The 20,860-nt window shown below is 38.2% G+C and overlaps 6 protein-coding genes across 12 annotated transcripts in view; 3 read left to right on the top strand and 3 right to left on the bottom strand.

Annotated features, from left to right (window-relative positions):
- The window catches only part of LOC132201851 (mucin-5AC-like), a 106,510-nt gene extending 100,181 nt beyond the window's left edge, over window positions 1–6,329 (top strand). For 5 of the 6 annotated variants that reach the window (XM_059628370.1, XM_059628368.1, XM_059628367.1 and 2 more), the window contains one exon: window positions 601–6,329. In XM_059628370.1, the coding sequence (XP_059484353.1) occupies window positions 601–793 (193 nt within the window). In that variant the 3' untranslated portion in view covers window positions 794–6,329. The remainder of the gene's footprint in view (window positions 1–600) is intronic. The other variant, XR_009442310.1, reaches the window with a different exon arrangement.
- Window positions 6,051–9,847, bottom strand: LOC132201852 (transcription factor IIIB 90 kDa subunit). The gene is made up of 15 exons (XM_059628373.1): window positions 9,667–9,847; window positions 9,352–9,569; window positions 9,109–9,205; window positions 8,911–9,053; window positions 8,743–8,847; window positions 8,532–8,681; window positions 8,260–8,353; window positions 8,066–8,210; window positions 7,862–8,009; window positions 7,639–7,773; window positions 7,319–7,537; window positions 7,159–7,263; window positions 6,937–7,102; window positions 6,774–6,883; window positions 6,051–6,720 (listed from the first exon to the last, which is right to left on the bottom strand). Exons 2-15 carry the CDS (start codon window positions 9,560–9,562, stop codon window positions 6,605–6,607), a joined length of 1,944 nt encoding a protein of 647 aa, XP_059484356.1. The 5' UTR covers window positions 9,563–9,569; window positions 9,667–9,847; the 3' UTR covers window positions 6,051–6,604.
- A 278-nt stretch (window positions 9,848–10,125) lies between these two features.
- On the top strand, window positions 10,126–14,358 carry LOC132201070 (pre-rRNA 2'-O-ribose RNA methyltransferase FTSJ3). 2 transcript variants are annotated; one of them, XM_059626955.1, is made up of 14 exons: window positions 10,127–10,298; window positions 10,394–10,546; window positions 10,605–10,751; window positions 10,805–10,968; window positions 11,019–11,312; window positions 11,367–11,606; window positions 11,664–11,825; window positions 11,995–12,122; window positions 12,175–12,260; window positions 12,576–12,727; window positions 13,146–13,386; window positions 13,444–13,640; window positions 13,700–13,887; window positions 13,946–14,358. In XM_059626955.1, the coding sequence occupies exons 1-14, from the start codon at window positions 10,232–10,234 to the stop codon at window positions 14,172–14,174; spliced, it is 2,448 nt and encodes an 815-aa protein (XP_059482938.1). In that variant the 5' UTR covers window positions 10,127–10,231; the 3' UTR covers window positions 14,175–14,358. The 2 variants fall into 2 exon arrangements, with proteins under 2 accessions (XP_059482937.1, XP_059482938.1); XM_059626954.1 differs by having other exon boundaries at window positions 10,126–10,298; window positions 13,146–13,640.
- On the bottom strand, window positions 14,162–15,654 carry LOC132201072 (zinc finger HIT domain-containing protein 3). Its single transcript, XM_059626956.1, has 3 exons — window positions 15,470–15,654; window positions 14,637–14,794; window positions 14,162–14,568 (listed from the first exon to the last, which is right to left on the bottom strand). Exons 1-3 carry the CDS (start codon window positions 15,541–15,543, stop codon window positions 14,399–14,401), a joined length of 402 nt encoding a protein of 133 aa, XP_059482939.1. The 5' UTR covers window positions 15,544–15,654; the 3' UTR covers window positions 14,162–14,398.
- A 256-nt stretch (window positions 15,655–15,910) lies between these two features.
- Window positions 15,911–19,469, top strand: LOC132199608 (calpain-7-like). Its single transcript, XM_059624457.1, has 12 exons — window positions 15,911–16,235; window positions 16,297–16,460; window positions 16,515–16,680; window positions 16,887–17,091; window positions 17,146–17,334; window positions 17,395–17,659; window positions 17,714–17,941; window positions 17,996–18,240; window positions 18,418–18,629; window positions 18,685–18,890; window positions 18,974–19,200; window positions 19,260–19,469. The coding sequence occupies exons 1-12, from the start codon at window positions 16,019–16,021 to the stop codon at window positions 19,399–19,401; spliced, it is 2,466 nt and encodes an 821-aa protein (XP_059480440.1). The 5' UTR covers window positions 15,911–16,018; the 3' UTR covers window positions 19,402–19,469.
- LOC132199610 (uncharacterized) lies at window positions 19,459–20,807 on the bottom strand. The gene is made up of 9 exons (XM_059624458.1): window positions 20,701–20,807; window positions 20,528–20,650; window positions 20,374–20,461; window positions 20,286–20,314; window positions 20,193–20,228; window positions 20,003–20,132; window positions 19,872–19,951; window positions 19,785–19,815; window positions 19,459–19,728 (listed from the first exon to the last, which is right to left on the bottom strand). Exons 1-9 carry the CDS (start codon window positions 20,749–20,751, stop codon window positions 19,514–19,516), a joined length of 783 nt encoding a protein of 260 aa, XP_059480441.1. The 5' UTR covers window positions 20,752–20,807; the 3' UTR covers window positions 19,459–19,513.
- Between the last annotated feature and the right edge of the window lie 53 nt (window positions 20,808–20,860).

Raw genomic sequence — 20,860 nt, 5'->3', positions numbered from 1 at the left:
TTTATGATTTGCCGGATTTGCCTTTACAAAAAATATCGCCCTCAAACCCAAAGTAACACACTGGTTGTTGAAATAAAAAAGATGTTTGCATTATATTTCTCTGATGATTTATATCTGTTCTTTTTTCATCGCAATCATCCGCTACCCAGCAGCAAAAAAACTTTCAAATTTTTTTTTTAAATATTTGAATTAAAAGTCCTGATATTATAATTTATGTAACGATTCCAACGTTTTTCAACAAATTTTACTGAGTTATTAACTTTGAAAGCTTTTCGTTTGTTTCCATGAAGGCTTTCAAAGTCAACTCTGCACAAACATAATTTTGTTTAAACTTTAGTCATATAGCAAGAACCAATTGCAATTTGATTTTTTTAAAGTTTTCATTTCTTTTTGCCTTTTGTGGAATTTGGTGTTAGTTTTTGATGTCTCGGATCCGTTTTTCATTTTACCTGCTGCTGGGCGCTCATCTTTTTGGACAAACATATCTTTATATCAGACGTTTTGAAAAGAGACTTGGAAATTTTTGACTCTCCCAAACTCCAGAATGTGTTTTCGAACTTTTGACTAATGTTTCTTTCTCTTCACCTCTTGCTTGCGCAGGGTGTTTGGCAAAATCAAGAGTCGCAGCGCCCACATGAAGTCGCACCGGCCGCCGGACGCAGAGCCGAAGAGGCCCAAGGCGGACAACAACAAAACCACCAACACTAACAACAACAACAACAACAACGGCGGTGGCGACGACTTGGTGCGGCCGTTGCTGACCACGCTGCCCGCCGGCCTGGGCCTCATTTAAAACCAGAACAGTGTCCGCGGCGTCCAGAGCAAAAACAAAACCCGCCACCCAATGATCTTCAGTGTAAGTTTAAGGACCCTCTGCCCTCTCGTGCTCACTCTCCGTTTTTTAATGTCTATCTCTCTTTCTCGCCGTGTTGGTTAATTGGTTGATTGAGACTCTATATGATAAAATTGATTGTTGGTTCGTTCGTATCACACAATAATTAAGTAGAGATGTATATCAAGTGTTTGCCCCTCGACGTGTTGTGCGGGAAGAGAAAGGCCGCAATTTTCGTCGTGTTATACAAATTGATGTGTACTTGATCGATTCCGAAGCATTTAAAAGACTCTCCTTTCTCTCGTCGTTTATTTGTTACTGACGAGGAAGAAGACGAAGAAGAAAATTTAAACTGGTGTGACAGGGATGAAATTCAACCAAAAGTAAGCGACACAAACACACACACACACTTGCTGCCTTTTTGCGCTCTGATGGTAGCGAGGAGAATTTTTAAAAATCCGCGAAAATTTGGAAATTTACAATCCAACACTTATTATGATGTTTCTCCTTTCAAAATTTTTGATGGTTTCGCTGCTCAAATTCGTCAAGAGAGTTTTGCGTGTTTGAAATGAGGAGTCGCCCTCCGTCTTGTTTTGGTTAATTTCCCCTTTGAAACGGAGATCACTACGCGGGCTTTGCATTTTGCTCAAGTATATTTATTGAATTCAAATCCGAGTGTCCAGCCGAGGTGATTATACTTCACACTCTGCTTGCTTCCATTTTTACTTTTCTCGTCGAATTGGATTTCAGCAAAGCCCTTAATTCTTGACAAATCGGGGAAATTAATTGGAAAAACACAATTTGAATCAATGTTCGCTGTTTCTCCCGCGACGAAAGCAGAAAAGTTTTAGACAAGGTTCAAGGAAACTAATCAGTTGGTGGTGCAGAGCGAGGGGATGAAAGTGAAAGTGCCTTGGTCTCACTCACGCAGCACATGTGTTGCAGCCGTAGGAATTATATAATCACGAAAGCCGCGCGGGAATCGAAAACAAGGCCCTGCAAGTTCAAGAAACTCTCTCTCAATGTGTCAAGCAATACTCGTAGCTGTTAAGTGGCGAGCGCGCGTTTTGTTCTCACAAAAATTATAGAAAAACATACTCTCTCCGAATTCAATGTTCTTCTCTTTAAACGAAATAAGAAAGAAAAGTAATCGATGTGCCAAAAAAATCCATAGTTTTTTGAGCTGACACACCGGCAGGTAGTGCGTAGATTGTCTAAAGATAAAAAAGAAAATCCAAATCGCGGAATGCAGAAAATCATCGACAATCCCCCCCGTCGTTCGGCGTCGAAATTGTGTAACTCTCAAAAGTTTTCGTTTCCGCAAAGAGAATTTAACTAATTATAGATTAAATATAAAATAATTTTTTGATTAATTAATTCTCTCTCGATATGGGGTGTCTAGGCCTAAATGTTTGGTGTTCCACGGCATCGTTTCATATATAAATATAATTATTCTTGTAAAGCGAGAATCGATGGTGTGTTTAATTGAGAAAAAGAAACTTTATGGTACATTCTCACACGCACTCGTATGCATAAAATATCATATATTTATGGATTTTAATACGCGGTTATCCATTGAAAATTGGTAGAGCTGTAATAGCACAATCGACTCGTTCGAAATAAGTCAAATCTCCGCGTGCAACTTATATTAAATACTGAACACGCACACGCAGATCTATTTTGGTAAATTCGAGCCACCGACCGACTACTTTCAAGCAAGATAATTATCACGCGCGGATTTTCCAGAATTTCAATAAAAATCAAACACGCATCTAGCTCTCTCTCTATCTCTCTCTCTATATATAAATGTGTGGGAATAAATATTTTTAAATTATATAAAAAAAGTGATCTAGAGTTTCCTGTTAGGTCGGGACGATTTTCGAAGACAGGGTCATCGGTCTCTCGGAATGCAAAAAACAGAATCGGAAAGCAGAAGCCCCTGTCAGCTGCCTGTATCGTAGTGTCTTGTTGTTGATCATTAAAGAAAGAAATAACGTGTGCGAAGATCTCGGGGAAACGATGATTCAACTCCTCTTGCTCTCTCAAGACGCAAAATGGGCGTGCAAAAATTGAAAGCGGAAATTTAAGAGAACAGTTGTAAATGTTGTTAAAGCAGAAAAATTGAATGGTTACCTCTTCTCACCTCTATCACTAGCGCGTAATGGAAAAAAATACAATGTTATATTGAATCTCTCCCGGAATAAGCGGATACAATGTACATGCTGGGATTATTCTCTGTGTATTATAATTATTATTCTCGATGAAGAAGAAAGAACTTTAGAGCGTGTTAAGTGTTTTGATTATCGATTTAAAAGTAATAGGAAGATAAACTGCCGTCAGGTGTAAGTTTTTAATTAAGAAGAAGAAAACCGATCAAACACTGTAGCGGAGAACTCGGAAATTGATTTGCAAATTTCTCACTCTATTCGAGACAGTTGAAGGGAAAATAATAAAGAGAGATTATTTAAAAAAAAAAAGAATTTGCGAAAATAAAAATCGTCGTATTAGATAAATGAGAGATGAAGAAAAATCTACTGTGCCTGCTGGAAATACTCTTGTGCCAACAATCGGAATTAAAGATGAAACATACAAAGAGATATTTAAGAAGATATGATTTAAAATTTAAGGTCAACACTCACACTTCTTGTACGAGACAAAAAGTAAGAAAAAATAAAATAACTCAAAATGCTATATATTATTACTTAACGCCGTATTCTGAGTAAAAATTAAAATACATTAATGGAAAAACGGGATGGAAAATGTTGTTGAACGGAAAAAATAAATGATCTCACAAACAAAAAAGCTGGATGAAAGAAACACACTCACTCACACACACACATTTTATTAATAATAAATGTGGAATTTAAAAGTATATTAGATGATAATAATCGATGTGCAAGGGGTATATATTTATCATACGTCTCTCTCACTCACTCACTCACTCCTCACTCACTCAACACAAACCCGAAAAACTTGAAACTCTTTCTCTCTATCTCTCTCTTTATCGCGTCCGTATGAAATAAAAAAAAAAGAGTGTATCGGGCCGTGTAGGAAAATAAAAGAAATCCACTCGGCAAAACGTTTCTCAGTGGCAAAAAATTTAAAAGTACTTGATGGACAGTATTTTTTATCAAACTCGGAAAATCACAAATAATGTTAATATATATAATTGTCTCTCACGGAAACTTGTTTTATCCGAATTATTTGTTACATTAAAAGACACGCGTTCACAGAGAAAAAAATATTGAATCGTAGATGAGCTATGCATTGATGTGTACAAAAATTTACTACTGCATGTGTATAAAAAAAAAGAATCGACAGAGAGGCGATTGGTGAATCGCGACGCGCCCGCCTGTCGACCCACCCTGATGAGAAAAAAGGCTCAAACACAACCCCCCTGTTTGCGACCCCCGGCGGGACGAGAGACACGTGCGCGTACAAAGCAATAATTTAATCCAAACGATATCACACCGGAATACAAAATACAAATTTTCAAATATACACCTGCTGCTCAAACTCCGCCATGTGTCGAATTTTCCTCCCCTCCCTAAACGCACCCTTAGAAATAATCAGGGTCGGTGGCAGGCGAGCTGCGATTCCGAGTCGCCCAGACACAAAAACAAACCTGTATTCTTTGCTGCCCACCCGAACAAAAACACGGTTTTTAAATGATTGCTCACGAATTTCTCCTCCCTCTTTACATTTTACTCTTGTTTTTTTTCATTTGGAAAATTCTCACTCTCCTTCTCGAGAAGAAGATTAAAAAGGCCTAAAACTCAACATAAAAAAGCAACACGAATTATATAACACAAAAAATATGCACAAAAACGAAGGCTTGCGCAAATAAACAAATTGCAAGAAGGTCTCTTTGTGTAATTTTTATTGAAGGGTTTGAAACTTTTGAAGAAACTAAAATTTTATCAATCGTCCTCACTAAGACGTATGTATTTGCAGACCAGAATTGACGAAGCAGGAAATTACGATTTATCTTAAAAATTTCTGCCGCACTTTTGGTCAAAATGAAACATTTTGTTTGGCAAAAGTTTTCTGACTTTGAAAATAAAAATAATGCTCTAATGGCGGTGCCAAATTTTAAAAACTAATATTTTTAAGTTTTGAAGAGACCCTCCCTTTCTTGACGTGTAAAAGGAATAACTAAAGTGTGTAATTATTACAGCGCTGCCTCGAAATAATATTTTTCTTGCTTCACGCGCAGTTGTACGGATTTTGAATTATACACGAGTTTAGTTGAAGGCTTCATAGTAGGTGCAGGAAAAGGACAAACATATAATTATATCTAGTGGCCAAACGAAAAATTAATTGAAAAACCATGAAACACGCACGGCACATGAAAACGAAACGGGTAATTTTTAATTAATAATCGCGCAAACACGCACTTTTGCAAGCAGAGAAAATAAAATTCACACCTGAAAAGACGGAATGAAGAGACTCTTATGTATTTTACACCTTTCCTTTTCCCTCATTTCATTTTACAATAATCATTTCAAAATATATAATATGTATAAATTGAAATATGTCTGGAAAAAGCGGTAGTTTTTTTCTAAATAATTTTAATAGTTTTCTTGACACACAAACAAACACGCAAGATAATTAACATGTGATTTTAAGCAAAGTACGGAGGTGAGAATTCTATAAACGCAAAATGGCACTAAAAAGGCTGTTTGTATAAAATCGCTATACTTTATACACTATAATTTAGCAAGACGTATTTAACGTGAAAAAATACACGCAACTGCTCACTCGTTATTATTGTACTCGATAATTTCGCGCGTACGAAGAATTAAGAAGAAGTAAAACAAACAAAAAATGAAATCTATCGCTCTAATCTCTCTGCTCTCCCTCTCGGTCTCAGCCAATGTTGAGAGAAGAAAATAATATGTCTGATAATACATATATTTTTCATATGATTTCCCTGCAACTAAACTGATATAAATCACAAATGTGTAATTAAGAAGTATTAAAGAGTTGTAAAAAATTCTCAGAGCTGTTTAGCGCGGTGAAAAGTGCAAGACAAATTAATTAAGCGAGGCCAAATGAGATTATTATTACGAAATCACTTTGTACGGAGAGGTGTGTGAATATGTATCTGCTCTTGTATAATTTTCTACACGCGAGTTATCCTATTTATTATTATGATTGTACAGTGGACTGAAGTTGACACACATACACACACACATGCTGCCAAATATTGAGTTGATTTCCATGAGCCAACCCCCCCCCCCCCTCTTTTAATATATAACTCTTGTTTGTTATTGATTAAAAAAAAATCATGTGTATTTAAGAAGAAGAAAATAGAGAAAAACGAACATCAAGTGGTCAGTTGAAAATACGGTTTGCGATAAATAAGAATGACGGCGGAGGACTGTCTCGTCCGCCGCGCGTCCTCACGTCTAGTTGTGTTTCTTTTTTCTATAAAAGACAACGCAAAGGTTACGTGAAAATCATCCTCTTGTCCAATAAAATTGAAACTATATTATCAACGACTTTCATTTATTGATCTTTCCCTGTGCCTATCACAATCTCTCTATGTATTTATAAAAGGGCGAAGCGCCTCTGCTGAAGAGTAAATGGTTAGATTTACAAATTATTTAAATCTCAGTATTAAAAAAATTAATACACAATTTGTTTCACCTTAAGTAGTTTCAAATACATTTTAGTAAAGTCTGAATAAATAGGCATATAAATATTTAGGCAAATTATTGCCGAAAAAAGTTAAACTCTGAAATTAATTATCATCAGCAGAAGAACCTCTTAATAGTCGTCGTAGCGCTGCTGCTGCTCTTCCAACAGGTGGTGGATGCTCACCAGCTGCTCCTCGTCCTCGCTTTCCTCCACTTCATCCTCGTCCTCCTCCTCGTTGTCTTCCTCTGCAAATTGAAGCCATCAACAACAAACCCAAACTCGATCTTATAATAAGTACCTGCACTCTCGGGCTGAGGGGATGCTGCTGGAATTTCCTCCTTAACAGGCCGTTTCGGCTCCTGCTTGATTTTCGGCTCCACCTTTGGTTGGATCCGTCTTGGAACAACCCTACAATTAACATATATAAATTACATGAGTTTACTTTTGTTTAAATAATTTACCCTCTACTGCTGGGTGGAGGCATCAGGGTGGCAGAGGCAAGGGCCTGACCCTTGACCTCTACGGGGGTAGCACTTGTCGAAGCACCTTCCCTCAATTGTTTAAGTGCGTCGTAGTTTATTTTCTGTGACAGCTTCTTCTCCTTGAGCATTTTTTCAATGGCCTCTCCTAAAATTAAGAGCAATTTGAATTTTTTCAAACAAAGAAAAAGCATTTCAACAAACCTGCTGTGCTGCAAGGTGCTGTTGCATTCTTTTTCCTTGGCGCCTTTCTCTTTTTCTTTTCTGGCTTTCCCTCGAGCCGATCCTTCTCCTCCTGTGCTGCCTTTTCTGCAATCACAATTTTTGTTCATAACAATATTTGGATTTTTTCACAATTACAAACCCTCTTGGGCGCGCACATAGTCTTCGTTCTCTGCCATCCACTGCCTATACTTGATGATACGCTCCTCCCCACTAAGGATGTAGTAGTTGAGCTCGTCGTCGTCAAGATCGTCGAATTCGAGCTCACCAGACTCTGGTTGCTTCGGGCCGAGGGGCTCCTGCGGCTCAGACGGTCGCTCGCCCAGACCCATCATGGCCAAGGTGGGGCCTTCTATCAACTCTACGAAGTGTGGAAAAATCAGAATTAAATCAAATTATTTTTAACTTTTTGTTTTCCATTTGGAAAATCAAGCAATGTTTTTAAAATTTGTAAGATCAAACCTTGGTTGACAGGGGTAGTAGTGGGGAGTAAACTGCTAGAATTTATGCACTCAACCACACTGGTCATTGTAGACTCGTCGATCACCCTTTGGATTGCAGAGTCCTCAATGTCAGTCTCAAATTCGCATAAGGAGGCTGGAAAATTGAGTTTTTTTTATTCAAAATTAAATGTTTCAAAGAATTTAAAGTTTAGTTCTATTCAGAGAATGGAAACTGAACTTACACTCAGTAGCAGTTCGTTTTCTTTTATTGCCCTCCGGCGCCTCACTGTTGGCCCTGCCCCCTTTCTTGTCATTCAACAGCCTCTCGATTTGTTGCCGCAACTCGGACACTTCATAGACCGCCTGCTCCCCCTCAATTCCATCCAAAGCCTTTGAAAATTAAATTATAAGATTTTAAGCATAGAAACATTCGACGTAATAATAACTGCTTGTTTCTCAATTTCCCTCCTTTGTCGGTCTCTCCGTCTTGCGTCCTTGTAAGCAGGAGGGTCCTGCTCTTCCTCGAGGTCTACAGCCATGAAGTCCTCAAAGGACAGCAGTGACGATGGCGTCTCACCAAACTCTATCATTCTAAAAATAATAATTTAAAACAAAAAGTTCCTAAAACTTCGATTTAAACCTTTTTCTCAAGGTTGATTCATGCACTTTCACTATTCGAACAACATCGGCAGGTTTTCTGTTGAAGCCGTGATGTCTTGCAGCAAAGAGAAGGGCTGAGAGAAATAATGAAGAATATTAAGAAGATAAAATGCCATTATTATTATTAATTTTTTTTTTAAGTAATTTTAATAGGCTGAGGAAAATGATTTTTTTTTTAAATTTTTACTTGTCCAAAAATATTTTTTTATCTATATAGAAAAGGTTGATTCTTATATTTTTTTTACAACTGACCTGCTCCGCAAAGCCCTGAAGGTCTCCTTCCAACATGCAAGTGATCCTTCTTCATTCGCTGCACCAGTCTCATGGCTGTGTTGCTGACTTCAGTGGTCTGCTTGCCAAATTGCATTCGACTGGCAAACCGTATGATGTACAAACAAGGATCTGTGTGGTTTTGCAATCAATTTCAACCATATATTTCAATTCCTGTATAATTAAATCTCACCAATTGAGTTCAGTGTGAAATTCAGAGACTTGGTAAAGTGCATGAACGTCCTGCCCAGTTCGTAAATGTCCACGCCAAAGTGCTCGCTGAAGTCAATCATCAGATCTGCAATAATTTAATCAAATTTATTAAAATAAGCTTGGAATTATTGAAACTAGAAAGTAGTACATTGCGAGTTTCCACCGTCGCATCTGCAAGTGATGTAGAGACTGGCAGCTATCACCAGGTCATTCCTCCTGCCCTTGGTCAGTCGGTGCTCGAATGCCAGTTTGTAGATGTTGAAGGCCTTGTCAATGTTGTGTTGCTCCATTCTATAAAATACAATTGATTATTCAAACTTTTTCATGCCAAAATTGTATTGCATACTTCATCTGTTTGCCCCGATCGTTGATCTCCCTTCTGATTTTCTCAAAAGTTATCTCCTTGGAACTGCGGTTTATTCCATGCCTGTATCCTCGGAAACCTGAAGAATTTATTTACATATATGATTTTTATAGATAATTTATCGCCAAAAAATAATTCATATGTAATGAACATCTGTGTCACTATTAACTACATACGTATAAGTATAATTTGAGTTTTAATGATTCATAATGAATTCCTGTTTACCTTCACCAAGTCCGCCGGCGCCTGTTGAATTGGCGGACACAAAGGTGCCGATCATGGAAGAGCCGCCGTGTCCATTGTCCTCGTATGTGGGGTCGCTGACCACTATGGTGGCCTCGTTGACCTCTCCACACACGGTGCACACCACTTGCCCCTTGGCCGTGTCGATGTCCAGGCTCGAGCTGCCGCATTCTTTGCAAATGTTCAGCGGCATTCTGAAGCTACAAAAGTGTTAATTTGATTTCAAACATGGAAAAGAGGGCCAAAATATAGTGTGCCATCAGAGATTTATATTTTGCGAAAAATTCCCAGGCGTACCTTTGTTCGACGCTCGCGAATATCAGGCAGAAAAGTTGCAAATCAACACAAACTAGTTCTTGTTTGGTTAAATTTCACTAAACTATGCGATACAAAGGCGACAATTCGCGTTAAGAGTGGAGAAAAAGCACGACAAGTCTCACATGTTGAAAATCTTGTAAGTAAAAGCTTGTTGAGTAAAAGTAAACAATCGCATTATAGGGAACGCCCACTTTTATCGTGTTTATTATCGGAGAATAAGTATTATAAAAAATAAACCTAAGTTCAACGATTTTACTCTTGAAATATGATAAAAATGTTAATTAATTGTTTTAATAGTTTCAAAATTTACATAATGCACCAAAAAATATCCTAATATTAAGCAAAAAATCAAATGAGAAAAAGGAATTTTGGAACTCCTATATTCACACCCCAACAGGGAATGAATTCTTGCAAAGGTGGTACTACAAAAACTTAACAAAAACCACAAACTTGCCACAAACCACGTGTGTGTTATTTGTGTCTTCCAGTTTTCCACGCTTGTTTTCACGACTTTCATTTCGGTTGTCGGAAAACAGGCGCAAAAATGGGGAAAAAAGCTAAAATTGGAAAACAGCGAAAGGATAAATTTTACCAGTTAGCTAAGGAAATTGGTAAGTCCCTTTGTGGTCATCAAGTTTGATTGTGCACAACATTTAATTATGAAGAAAATGAACATTTTATTAATGGATTCCAATTAATATACCAGGCTACCGTTCTCGAGCCGCTTTCAAGCTAATTCAGCTGAACAGAAAATTCGGTTTCCTCCAAAAGTCCCGTGTCCTGGTCGATCTTTGTGCAGCGCCTGGAGGATGGATGCAAGTGGCCAAACAGAATATGCCCGTTTCCAGCGTGGTTGTTGGTAATAAAGCAAACATTAAGTCTAGCAATTTCTTTAAAAAATTTCTTGACTCGTCTAGGCGTCGACTTGTTTCCTATCAAGCCTGTGCCAGGCTGCATCTCTCTGACAGAAGATATCACGACAGAAAAATGTAAAACTGCCTTGTCCAGAGAGCTAAAAACATGGAAGGCAGATGTTTTCCTGAACGATGGTGCTCCGAATGTTGGTATGTTATGTCTGCAATTTTTCATTGAATAGTTTTCAATAATTTATTTCAAGGTATGAACTGGCTACACGATGCCCATCAGCAGGCGTTGCTGACATTGAGTGCCGTCAAGTTGGCCACTCAGTTTCTCCGACCTGGTGGTTGGTTTGTGACGAAGGTTTTCAGATCCAAAGACTACAATGCCCTGATTTGGGTTTTGAAGCAGCTTTTCAAGAAGGTTCGCTCATTAATAAGAAAATTCTTTTTTGTTTACAAATTTTTCACCAGGTTCATTCCACAAAACCGCAAGCTTCCCGTAATGAGTCTGCAGAAATCTTTGTTGTTTGTCAATACTACATCGCCCCGCACAAACTCGACCCCAAATTCTTCGACTCCAAGCATGTTTTTGAAGAATTGGAGCTTGAGCCCAAGTCTGCAGCCAGCATTTTCCATCCGGAAAAGGCCAAGAAGGCCAAGGCACAGGGTTATCCTGAAGGAATGTCTACCATGTACAGACCTGTGACAGCCTCTGAGCTGATTGCAGCTGAAAACCCAGTCGATCTACTGCAAATTGCCACAGAAGTATGTGTTAAACATTTTTGAGTTAGGAAATGCTTAATTTCCCCACTTAAATAGATCACACTGGACACTGAGTTAATAAGAAAACATCCACGAACAACAGAAGAGATGAAAGCATGTTTGAAAGATATCAAAGTTTTGGGGCGGAAGGATTTAAGGCAGGTGATGGCTTGGTGTGCGGCTGTGAAGGCAACAATCGCCCCTCCTGATCAGAAGGCTGATGAAACAGCAAAGGAGGATGAAGTGGATTCTGAAGATGAGGATGAGCAAATCCAGAAGCACATTAAAGAGTTAAAGGTAAATAATTTATTTGTATGGTAATAGGGAAAGTCTCAATAATATTTTTTAAATTAGGAAAATGAGCGCAAGGAGCTCAAAAGGAAAAGAAAAACTGTTCTGAAGGAGAGACGCAAGTTACAACAGAAACTGGACCTAAAAATGATTTTCAAGGGAGATGATGGTCCCAGGCTTGAGGAGGATGAGGTTTTCGAACTGAGCACCATCAAATCTAGACAGGTAAAAATTAAACAACAAAAAATATTTTATTTATTCCTTTTTTTTAAACTTTCTGGCTGACAAGCACACATCTCTAGCATGTGACAAATGCTTTATGCTTCAATAAAAGTCCGTGTTGGTGAAGCAACACAAATGAAAATTGTAATAAATATGATTAATTTTTTATCAGGCGTTAGACAACATTGACGACCAAAAGCCGGATGATGTTGCTGAGGAGTCCGAGGAAGAAGACTTGGAGCCCAAAAAGAAAACTGAGGTCTATGACCCCTCGAAATCTCGTCTCGATAAATCTGGAAAGTAAGTGCTGAACAATTTTCAGTGAATCGGTAGAAACACGATTTTTTCTCAGGTTCTACAAAGAAAGTGAAAGTGAAGGTGATGATAGTGAGGAGGAGGAGGTGCCTGGATACCTAACTCAAGTTGAGGAAGGATTAGGTGAGTTGAAACATAGTAAATTGATTTTACGTTGATTTCTTTCTATTAAAATGTTAACTCTTGAATAAATACAATTAATAGAAAAATTTCTGCATTCAAACCCATATAATATAAAAATCTAATTAAAATCAAAAGATAAAATACATAAAAAGTATGTTAGTTCTTCTCCACACCTTTTAGTTGAATGCAAATGTAATTAAAGCAATTTAATTTTAATTGTTTCTTTAAAATCCATACTTTTTGCGCTTTTTTAAGAATTAATTCTACACATCGCACATTTTTAGCTAAAACGAAAATACTTCCTGAATTATATAGGTATGAATGATGATGACGAGCTGAGTTTTGAGGAAGATAGTGGAAGCGAAATTGAGGATGATGGTACAGATAACAACCCCCTCATCACTGACCTTGACCCCAGGAATAAGAAAGAGAAAAGAGTTCACAAAGCGCAGCTGTGGTTTGAAAAGGTAAATTACATTTTTCCGTCCGTGTGGTGATTCCACCAGAAATCTTTGGAAATGTGCACTCCTAGTATTGGCTTGTATTTTAAATATTCAAGTACTTTGCGCTAATTTCAAAGTCAATGTGTAGGGAGTTTCTGACATTCAAAATGTCCATCGCCTTGCATTTTTTTGGCGTTGAGTACACACCAGGCTTCAACAAAAATTTTAAAAATATAATTCATTGTTCTAAATGCATAACCAAGCTGGAACTTAATATTTGTTCATAAAACTCTGCTATTCCTTCAGACCATTGTATTTTTCTGTTGGTAACACAGAAAATTAACAATATCAATGCTCTGCATGAAATTCTGATATCAAAATTAATTTTAGTATTTCTCATTAATTTTGAAGAAATTTTATTGATTTTTTCCTCGTTTTGCAGGACGTTTTTAATGGCCTAGAAACCGAGGCTGATGAAGATTTTGAATTAGATGCACTAGCGTCTGAGCTGCAATCGAAAGGGGGGAAGATTATCGGTGACAAAAAGGGAGACATCAGCGATGATGATGATGAGACAGATGAGGAATCAGTAGCCAGTGATTACGAAATGCTGGAGCTACCTAAGAAAAGAGCTAATTCAGATGGAAAGGGTGCTAAGGATGATTTTGAGATTGTTCCTAAAGGTATTCCAATGCATTATGTTTATGAGCAATTTAAAAAAAAAAAACACTGCTTTTTAGATGCTCCGTCTGTTAAAAGATTTAAATTGGATGAGGAAGGTCAGGCACTTGGTTCAATGATAGCCTTGTCAAATAAGAAAAAGAGGGATATCATTGATGAAGGTTGGAACAGATACGCCTTCAATGATAAAAATCTGCCTGACTGGTTTATGGAAGATGAAAAGAAGCACATGAGAAAGGCAGCGCCTGTGCCAAAGGTGAACTATTTTATTAAGAAATAAAATAGATATATATATAAAAAAAACATTGTCTTCAGGAACTTGTGGAGGAAATAAAGCAAAAGACCAGGGAGCTCAATGCCAGACCCATCAAGAAGGTGATTGAAGCAAAGGCTCGCAAGAAGAAGAGGGCTGTGCGCAAGTTGGAGAAGACGAAGAAGAGAGTTGAAGCCTTGATGGAGTCATCAGATGTCCCTGATCGAGAGAAGGCTAGACAAATTAACCAGTAATTTTGGATACATATTTTTTTAATAAAAAAAATTTATAATAAATGAAATCTCTAGGATGTACAAGAAGGCTATTGGCAAGAAGAAACCAGAAGTGACATACGTTAAATCCAAAAAGTTTGCTGCCAGTAAGAAGCCTCGAAGGCCAAATGGTGTCAAAGGGCGATACAAGGTTGTGGATCCTCGTATGAGGAAGGACACCAGGGGCATGTTAAGAGCCAAGGGTATCTCTAAGGGCAAGGGCTCTGGAGGCAAGAAAGGAACGGCTGGACGGAAAAAGAAGTAACAGCCTTTTATTGTTTGCCATTACACAATTTTTAATGGCATAAATTTTTTTTTTTAATAACATAGAATTTCGTCTTATGTATTGAATTTGATTTGGTGAGTTTATTCCCTCAACAAGTGTAAAACATTATAAATTGTGAATAAGCTATTAGCTAATAAATTGATGAAGGCGGAACATAATTTAATCTTGCTCGTTTATTTTTATTGATCTTCAATGAATAAATTTCAACTTGCGGAGTCTAAAACGTCCATACAAACATTCGCAAACTCCAGAAATATAGGTTCTTGCATTGCATCTTCCATGGCTGATTTAGGTTGTCTATCACTGTCAAGATGCTGGAGAATTCTTTGCAAATGTGGATTTTGTAGCAGGTCTCTGAGTGTCGGTGATTTTCCTAAAATTACATTATTTTATTAATATTTTAGTTTTAGCTTGATTAGATTAATTATATATTATACATACCCAATAACTCTAGTTTATCTGGTTGGACTGTATCCTCAGTGAAATGTGAATATGTGTTCAACGCTGAGTGAGCAGCATCAGCTTTAATCTCCTTATTTTCCACAGGTAACTGGCATGAGTTTCCTTCTTTGTGTTTTTTACAGCAAACCACTGAACAGCTAAAATAAATAAATCTTATTTTTATTAATGAAAAATTGAGGGTACACTATTAATATCGTCAATTGAAGTGCAGTTTAATTGAGTTTAATTGTAAAACACATTACTAGATAAGACAGCGCAAGTAATTAATAAGCTATAATCACTTTTTTAGAGTTGTTGACATCCACTCAAAAATTAATTTTTAATTAATTAAATAAACTTTTGTAATTTTTCATTATTTATTTTGCATTATTATAATTTTAATTAATAATGTATATAATTTCCTAAATGTAAAAAATATTTTACAAACGCAGAAATCGACCCACAATTTTATAACACTCCTGCAATGACTGAAAGTAAAATGGAAAGAGACTAACTTTAAAGATCGGCACCTTTTTACGAGGTATGCTTGCCATGGTTTTCATCATTTGTTAATTATGTGAAAATAAAGATTACCACTGTGCAGCAAATAAAAATTGTAGATGTACAAAATGTGGTGAACAAAATGGAATTTATCACCTACTTGAATGTAAAAAGAGTGACTTAACACTAATTAAAGCAGCTTCCATGAAGGTTTAGTGCAATTACTACCTCTTCAGTTTTTATTATTATTGTATGCATAAACAATTTATATGTGTTCATGTATGTGTCTGTACATACCGTTGGTATTTAATAAAAAGAATTAATATACTCACTATGGTGCTCTGCAAGTAGGACATTTGTATTTGGCTGCTTCGCCTTCACAAATACTACATTTATTCGTCAACATTTTTGCGCAATTAAAAGATTTTGGAGCAGATAAAGCCGAAATTAAGCTTCAACCATTCGACCCATGTGTCCATGTGTTTTTTTTCGTAATTTTCGTATTCGCATGACCAGCACAACAAGACCAGCAGCTGCTTCTTCAGTTTTGCCAACCTCGGTTCACGTTCATAATCCTTTTTATTTACCTGACAAAATATGACCGCACTTACAACCTTTGAAGTATATCATTCAACATTTTTATTAGACAATTTACAACTCAAACTTGCAAATAGATAAATCATTTATGTCATAATAAATTTATTGTCTCTTTGCCATGTTGGTAGTTCTGTTAGAAGGTGGGTTGGGTTGGGTTTGGGCGGGTTTGGGTTTGCTCAGATGATTTGTTGACTTGTTGTTATTCTGTCAAGCAGTGTTCTGTTTAAAAAAAGTCATAAAAATGATTCACTTCGATAAAACGTAAAGTTTAATCCATTAAAAATATGAGTTGGAACGTGCAGCCCGTTCTGGAGGACGCCATGGCTGCTGCCGGTCGGGCGGTGACCTTTGACACGGCCGGACAGGTTGGCCCTGCTTGTTACTTTTATCGAGAAGCAGCGAGACTTCTGCTCTTAGTCGCTTCCACTGGCGACCAGCAACAAACCTGGCTGGACAAAGCACGCGACTACGAGGCCAGAGCCGATGCTCTCGATCAAATGGGTATGGCAATTGTGATTTTTATAAAATAATCTCAAAATAAAAATTGATTTTTATATAATAGCGGCTCCAAAGAGTCCAGACAAGCAGCCGCCACAAACAGAGGACCAGAAGAGTATGTCCAGGGTCAAGTTCTTTTTCCACCAAGCGTTGGACGCTGACGAGGCTGGGGACAAAGCAGAGGCTTTGGAAATGTACACTAAAGCAGTAGAACTAAGCTTGGAAGCCGTAATGAAATAAGAATTTAAAAAGTTAAAATAATTATTATTATTTTGTTTTTAGAAAAAAGTCACTCCAGACTTGGATCTGCAGCGAAAATTGACTAAATTGGCTACTCAGGCGCTTGAAAGGGCTGAGGCCATCAAAGGAATAACACCGACCAGGACGGAAAACGTCAGGTCTGTTGGTTTAGGAACTGTCCCTGAAGATTCCTCCTCACCGACTGAAGGTTTGAGACCTCTTGATATCTAGAATGTTTGGATTTTTTAAATGGATTTATATTTATGTTTGACTTTCAATCAAACTTTGCCAAGAAAAATTTTATTCTAGTTTAAATAATTTATTTCATTGAAAGAATTAATTGCAGATAGCGTTAATAATGTAGATTTTGTTCTCCTTGTATAATTTATCAATAAAAATTTCCCATTTTCTTAGATGTGCCTAATTTAGTCCAGCCCGTCCGTCCAGCCCTGCACAGAGGAGACAGTGCCCATTTAGTAGTCACCGGACAGAGTTCATACACTCGAGAGGAGAAAATGGTGTTGGAGAGGACGTCTCGAATCAACAACAATGAATTTGTGCCATTCATGGTCGTCGATCTGAGGGAGCAGTTCAGACTTACCATGCCTTACACCGACAAGTACAAAGTTGCCATAAAAATGCATCACTAGTTTTGATGAATTTTAATTTTCAGGTCAGGACTTTTGGCTCTTTCACCGAAGCAGATTAAAAATTTTGCCAGGTGGGCTCGACCGGATGAAATTAGTCCTGCGCCAGTTATGGTTGGTCAGAATGGGGTAGATTGCTGGAGCATCAAACAGACTGTGGTCTCTGACTGCTCATTTGTGGCTTCGCTGGCCATTGGAGCTCTTTACGAAAGACGGTAAATAAAAAATATCATTCGTTGTAGAATTTAATCAAAAGGAAATTAAAACATATGCAGGTTTAAGAAGAAATTAATCACTTCCATCATTTATCCGTGCAACTCAAAACACGAGCCTGTGTACAACCCTTTCGGCAAGTACATGGTTAAGCTGCACATAAATGGGGTGGCTCGGAAAGTGGTAGTGGACGACCTGTTGCCTGTCGGCAAGTATGGTGAGCTGTTGTGCTCCTTCTCCACCAACAAAAACGAACTCTGGATCTCGTTGCTGGAAAAGGCCTACATGAAGGTCATGGGCGGCTACGACTTTCCGGGGTCAAATAGCGTAAGAATGATGATTTCAAATTAAAATAGAACATGCTAAGCTTATTATTTTCAGAATATTGACTTGCACGCCCTGACCGGCTGGGTGCCTGAGCGAATGCCGATGCACCCTGAAGATGGAGTTTTTAACAAGGAGGCCTTTTTTACCACCCTGATCGAAAGGCTGCACAGGGGTGACGTTTTGGCCACCGTAGCAACTGGGCAGCTCAGCCAGACTGAGGCTGACAGGGCGGGACTCGTGCCCACCCATGCGTATGCCGTCCTTGATGTTCAAGAAGTCAAAGTAAGCAAATTATAAAAAATTAAATTATTTAATAAACAATATAACCTGCTTCAGGGTGTGCGTTTGCTGAAGCTAAAGAACCCATGGTCCCACTTGAGGTGGCGAGGAAATTATTCAGAGTTGGACACTCGCCACTGGACGCCCGAAATGCGGGCGGCCCTCAAGTTCGACCCCGACAGCGCAGCCTCCTTTGACAACGGCGTCTTCTGGATTGACTACGACAGCATTATCAAGTTCTTTGACGTTTTTTACCTCAACTGGAATCCTGCCCTATTCAAATACACCTTCTGCATCCATCAGTGAGTACAAAATAAATCCCTATCCTTCCTTCGTCTATCATTTTGGGGCTGTGTTGAGTCATGGAGAAAATCAATTTTTTGATAAATTTTAGGTAATTTTAACTTAAAGGGCAGTGCAAAAGTTTTAATAGCTGATTCTTAATCTGGACCAATTTAACTTGAAATTCTGGATCAAAGATCGTGGCAAGCTGGTCTTGGCCCCATGAAGGACGCGTTCAATGTGAGCGAAAACCCGCAATTTTTCCTGGACGTTCCAGCAACAACGAACAAAACGAACGTGTGGGTGCTGCTGACCCGGCACATTACGCAGATTGACGATTTCCGCGAGAATAAAGAGTACATAACCCTTGTCGTCTACAAGAACAATGGCAAACGCGTCTACTACCCTTGTAAAATTAACAAAATTGATTTTTTTAAATAAGAATATTAAAAAAATAATCATAGATGAGCCGCGGCCGTTTATCGACGGCGTCCGAATCAACAGTCCACACTACCTGACCAAAATCCCTGTGAACGCAGGTGTGAACGAAAAGTTCACCTTGGTGGTGTCCCAGTACGAAAAGACAACGACCATTTACTACACCCTCAGGGCCTATTCGACGGTGCCTTTCACCCTGAAGAAACTCGGATCCTCCTTCGACCACAAAAAGGTAAATTTTTATATTATAAACATTTAATGAAAAAGTTTGTTTTAATTAAAGAGGAAATTGAGTAAATTAATTTTTGGTGGCAGGAGGTGAGTGGGGAGTGGAAAGCAGGGACCGCGGGCGGCTGCAGAAACCACAAGGCCACCTTCCTGACCAACCCTCGCTACCAAATCACCCTTTCGTCCACAAGTGGTCTGCTGATCAACCTCAAGGGTCCCAAGCAGTACCCGATTGGCTTTGAGGTTTTGTGCGTTGTCGCTTCGGATCCGAACGCTCCCGGCGCCTTTGCCTCCAAGAGTTCTGGCGACTTCCGGTGAGATTTTGCCAAAGTGAAATGAATTCAAAAAATAAGATTAATTAAATAAATTTCAGATCGGGGTTTGTGGTGCTCGAGTTGGAGGCGGTGCCTGCAGGGACGTACGACATCATTGTGAGCACTTTTGTACCTAACCAGTTTGGACCCTTCATCCTAACAGTGAAAGCCAACAACCAATTCACCATGTCCTCGCTCTGAGTTTTTTTAATTAGAATGAATTTTATTTATTGTTTTCAAGTCAAATAAATTTATCAAGTCATTTTTAATGCCAAAATTTTATTTGAAAAGTTTTAAAAGCAAATTGAAACTTTTAGTAAACGTATTTGATGTTGGAGGATTCCTCTGTAGAGGCCTCAGTTGTTGTGGTAGTGGTGGTGGAGGTTGAGGATCTCCTGCTCTTGCCGTTCTTCGGTCCCATGAAGTTGACCAGGTTTTTGAAACCTTCCTTCTTGCGCTTCTCAGCTTCCTCCAACGACGCCCACGGGTTGCAGGAGTCAATGTCCTTTCGATACATCTCACACTCGGCTGGTTGCGGAATTCAGATGTGGTTATTGTAATTTTATTTTTTATACCATTTTTACCTTTGTTTTCACGGCAATCGCCAGGACATTGCTTAAAACAAATAATTTTTCATAATATCTTAAAAAAACTTCGAGGGAAAAACTCACGGCGCTCGCTTCTCGGTACAGACAGAAGGCAAAGTGCAAATTCGAAAGTTGGCATTCCCCTTCTGTGGAAATGTTTGCATCTACAAAAAAAAATATTGAAATGATTTTTTCTCCTAAAATATGAAAACTACTTTTGAGCTCGGAAGTGCACTTGTTGAAAACCGTGGGCACAATGTCGCTCCAAGACGCCCAAGTACCATTGGCGTACTCCAAAAACAACTGCTTCAGTTTGTCCAAATCGGCAAGACCATTTTCCAAAAGCTACGAAATTTTTAAAAAGAATGAAAGACAATTATTTTTACGTAAAGTATATTGTAATACTGTATCTGTTTTAATGAGGGTGCACCTGAGGATGCACTAAAAGTAGAAAAATAAGTATTTTATAAATTTTTTTAATTAAAAAAAAAATCTCACGGCAAAACCCATCCCTGCTTTTTTCTTGGCTTAAATGGTTCATTCCGGTTTTTTTAAATTTTAAAAGTTAACTTATTTTTAACCATACATTCATCAGAGATTCTGGTATTGCGGATGCATCTGCCCAGCTCACTCTTGCTCAGCACCGGTGGAAAATTGCAACAGTCGGACGATTTCTATTTAATATCATTCTTGTCAAGCAGTGTTTTATTCTTTATCATATATTTTTGGATTATACTAACGTGGATTGCCTCCATTGTGCACACCTTGTCGGGTCTCATCTCCCTGCGGTGGCGACCAACGGTTTTGAACAACCCAGAAAGCGGGTTTCCGAAGTTGAGACCCATCATGTCAAATCCCAGCGCCTGTATTTCAATATTTTGAAAGAAATTTTTTAATCTCAGCCCAAATTTACCTCATGAAAGAGGACGCCAGTAATAAAAATTAGCGTAATTTGGCGGATCATCGACGACGCAGTTCTACTTGAGCTTGTCAGAAAACTAAATGTTGGTAAAGTGGAACGATTTTCGAATTCTGTCGCTTCCGGGAAATGGAAATGTGACGCACTTGGCAAA

This window comes from Neocloeon triangulifer, unplaced genomic scaffold (genome assembly GCF_031216515.1).
Source record: "Neocloeon triangulifer isolate White Clay Creek 2 clone unplaced genomic scaffold, ASM3121651v1 ptg000014l, whole genome shotgun sequence".
In the NCBI taxonomy this organism is placed as follows: domain Eukaryota; kingdom Metazoa; phylum Arthropoda; class Insecta; order Ephemeroptera; family Baetidae; genus Neocloeon; species Neocloeon triangulifer.
Note: the sequence above shows the minus strand (reverse complement) of the source record. Positions and strands in the feature narration are given on the sequence as shown.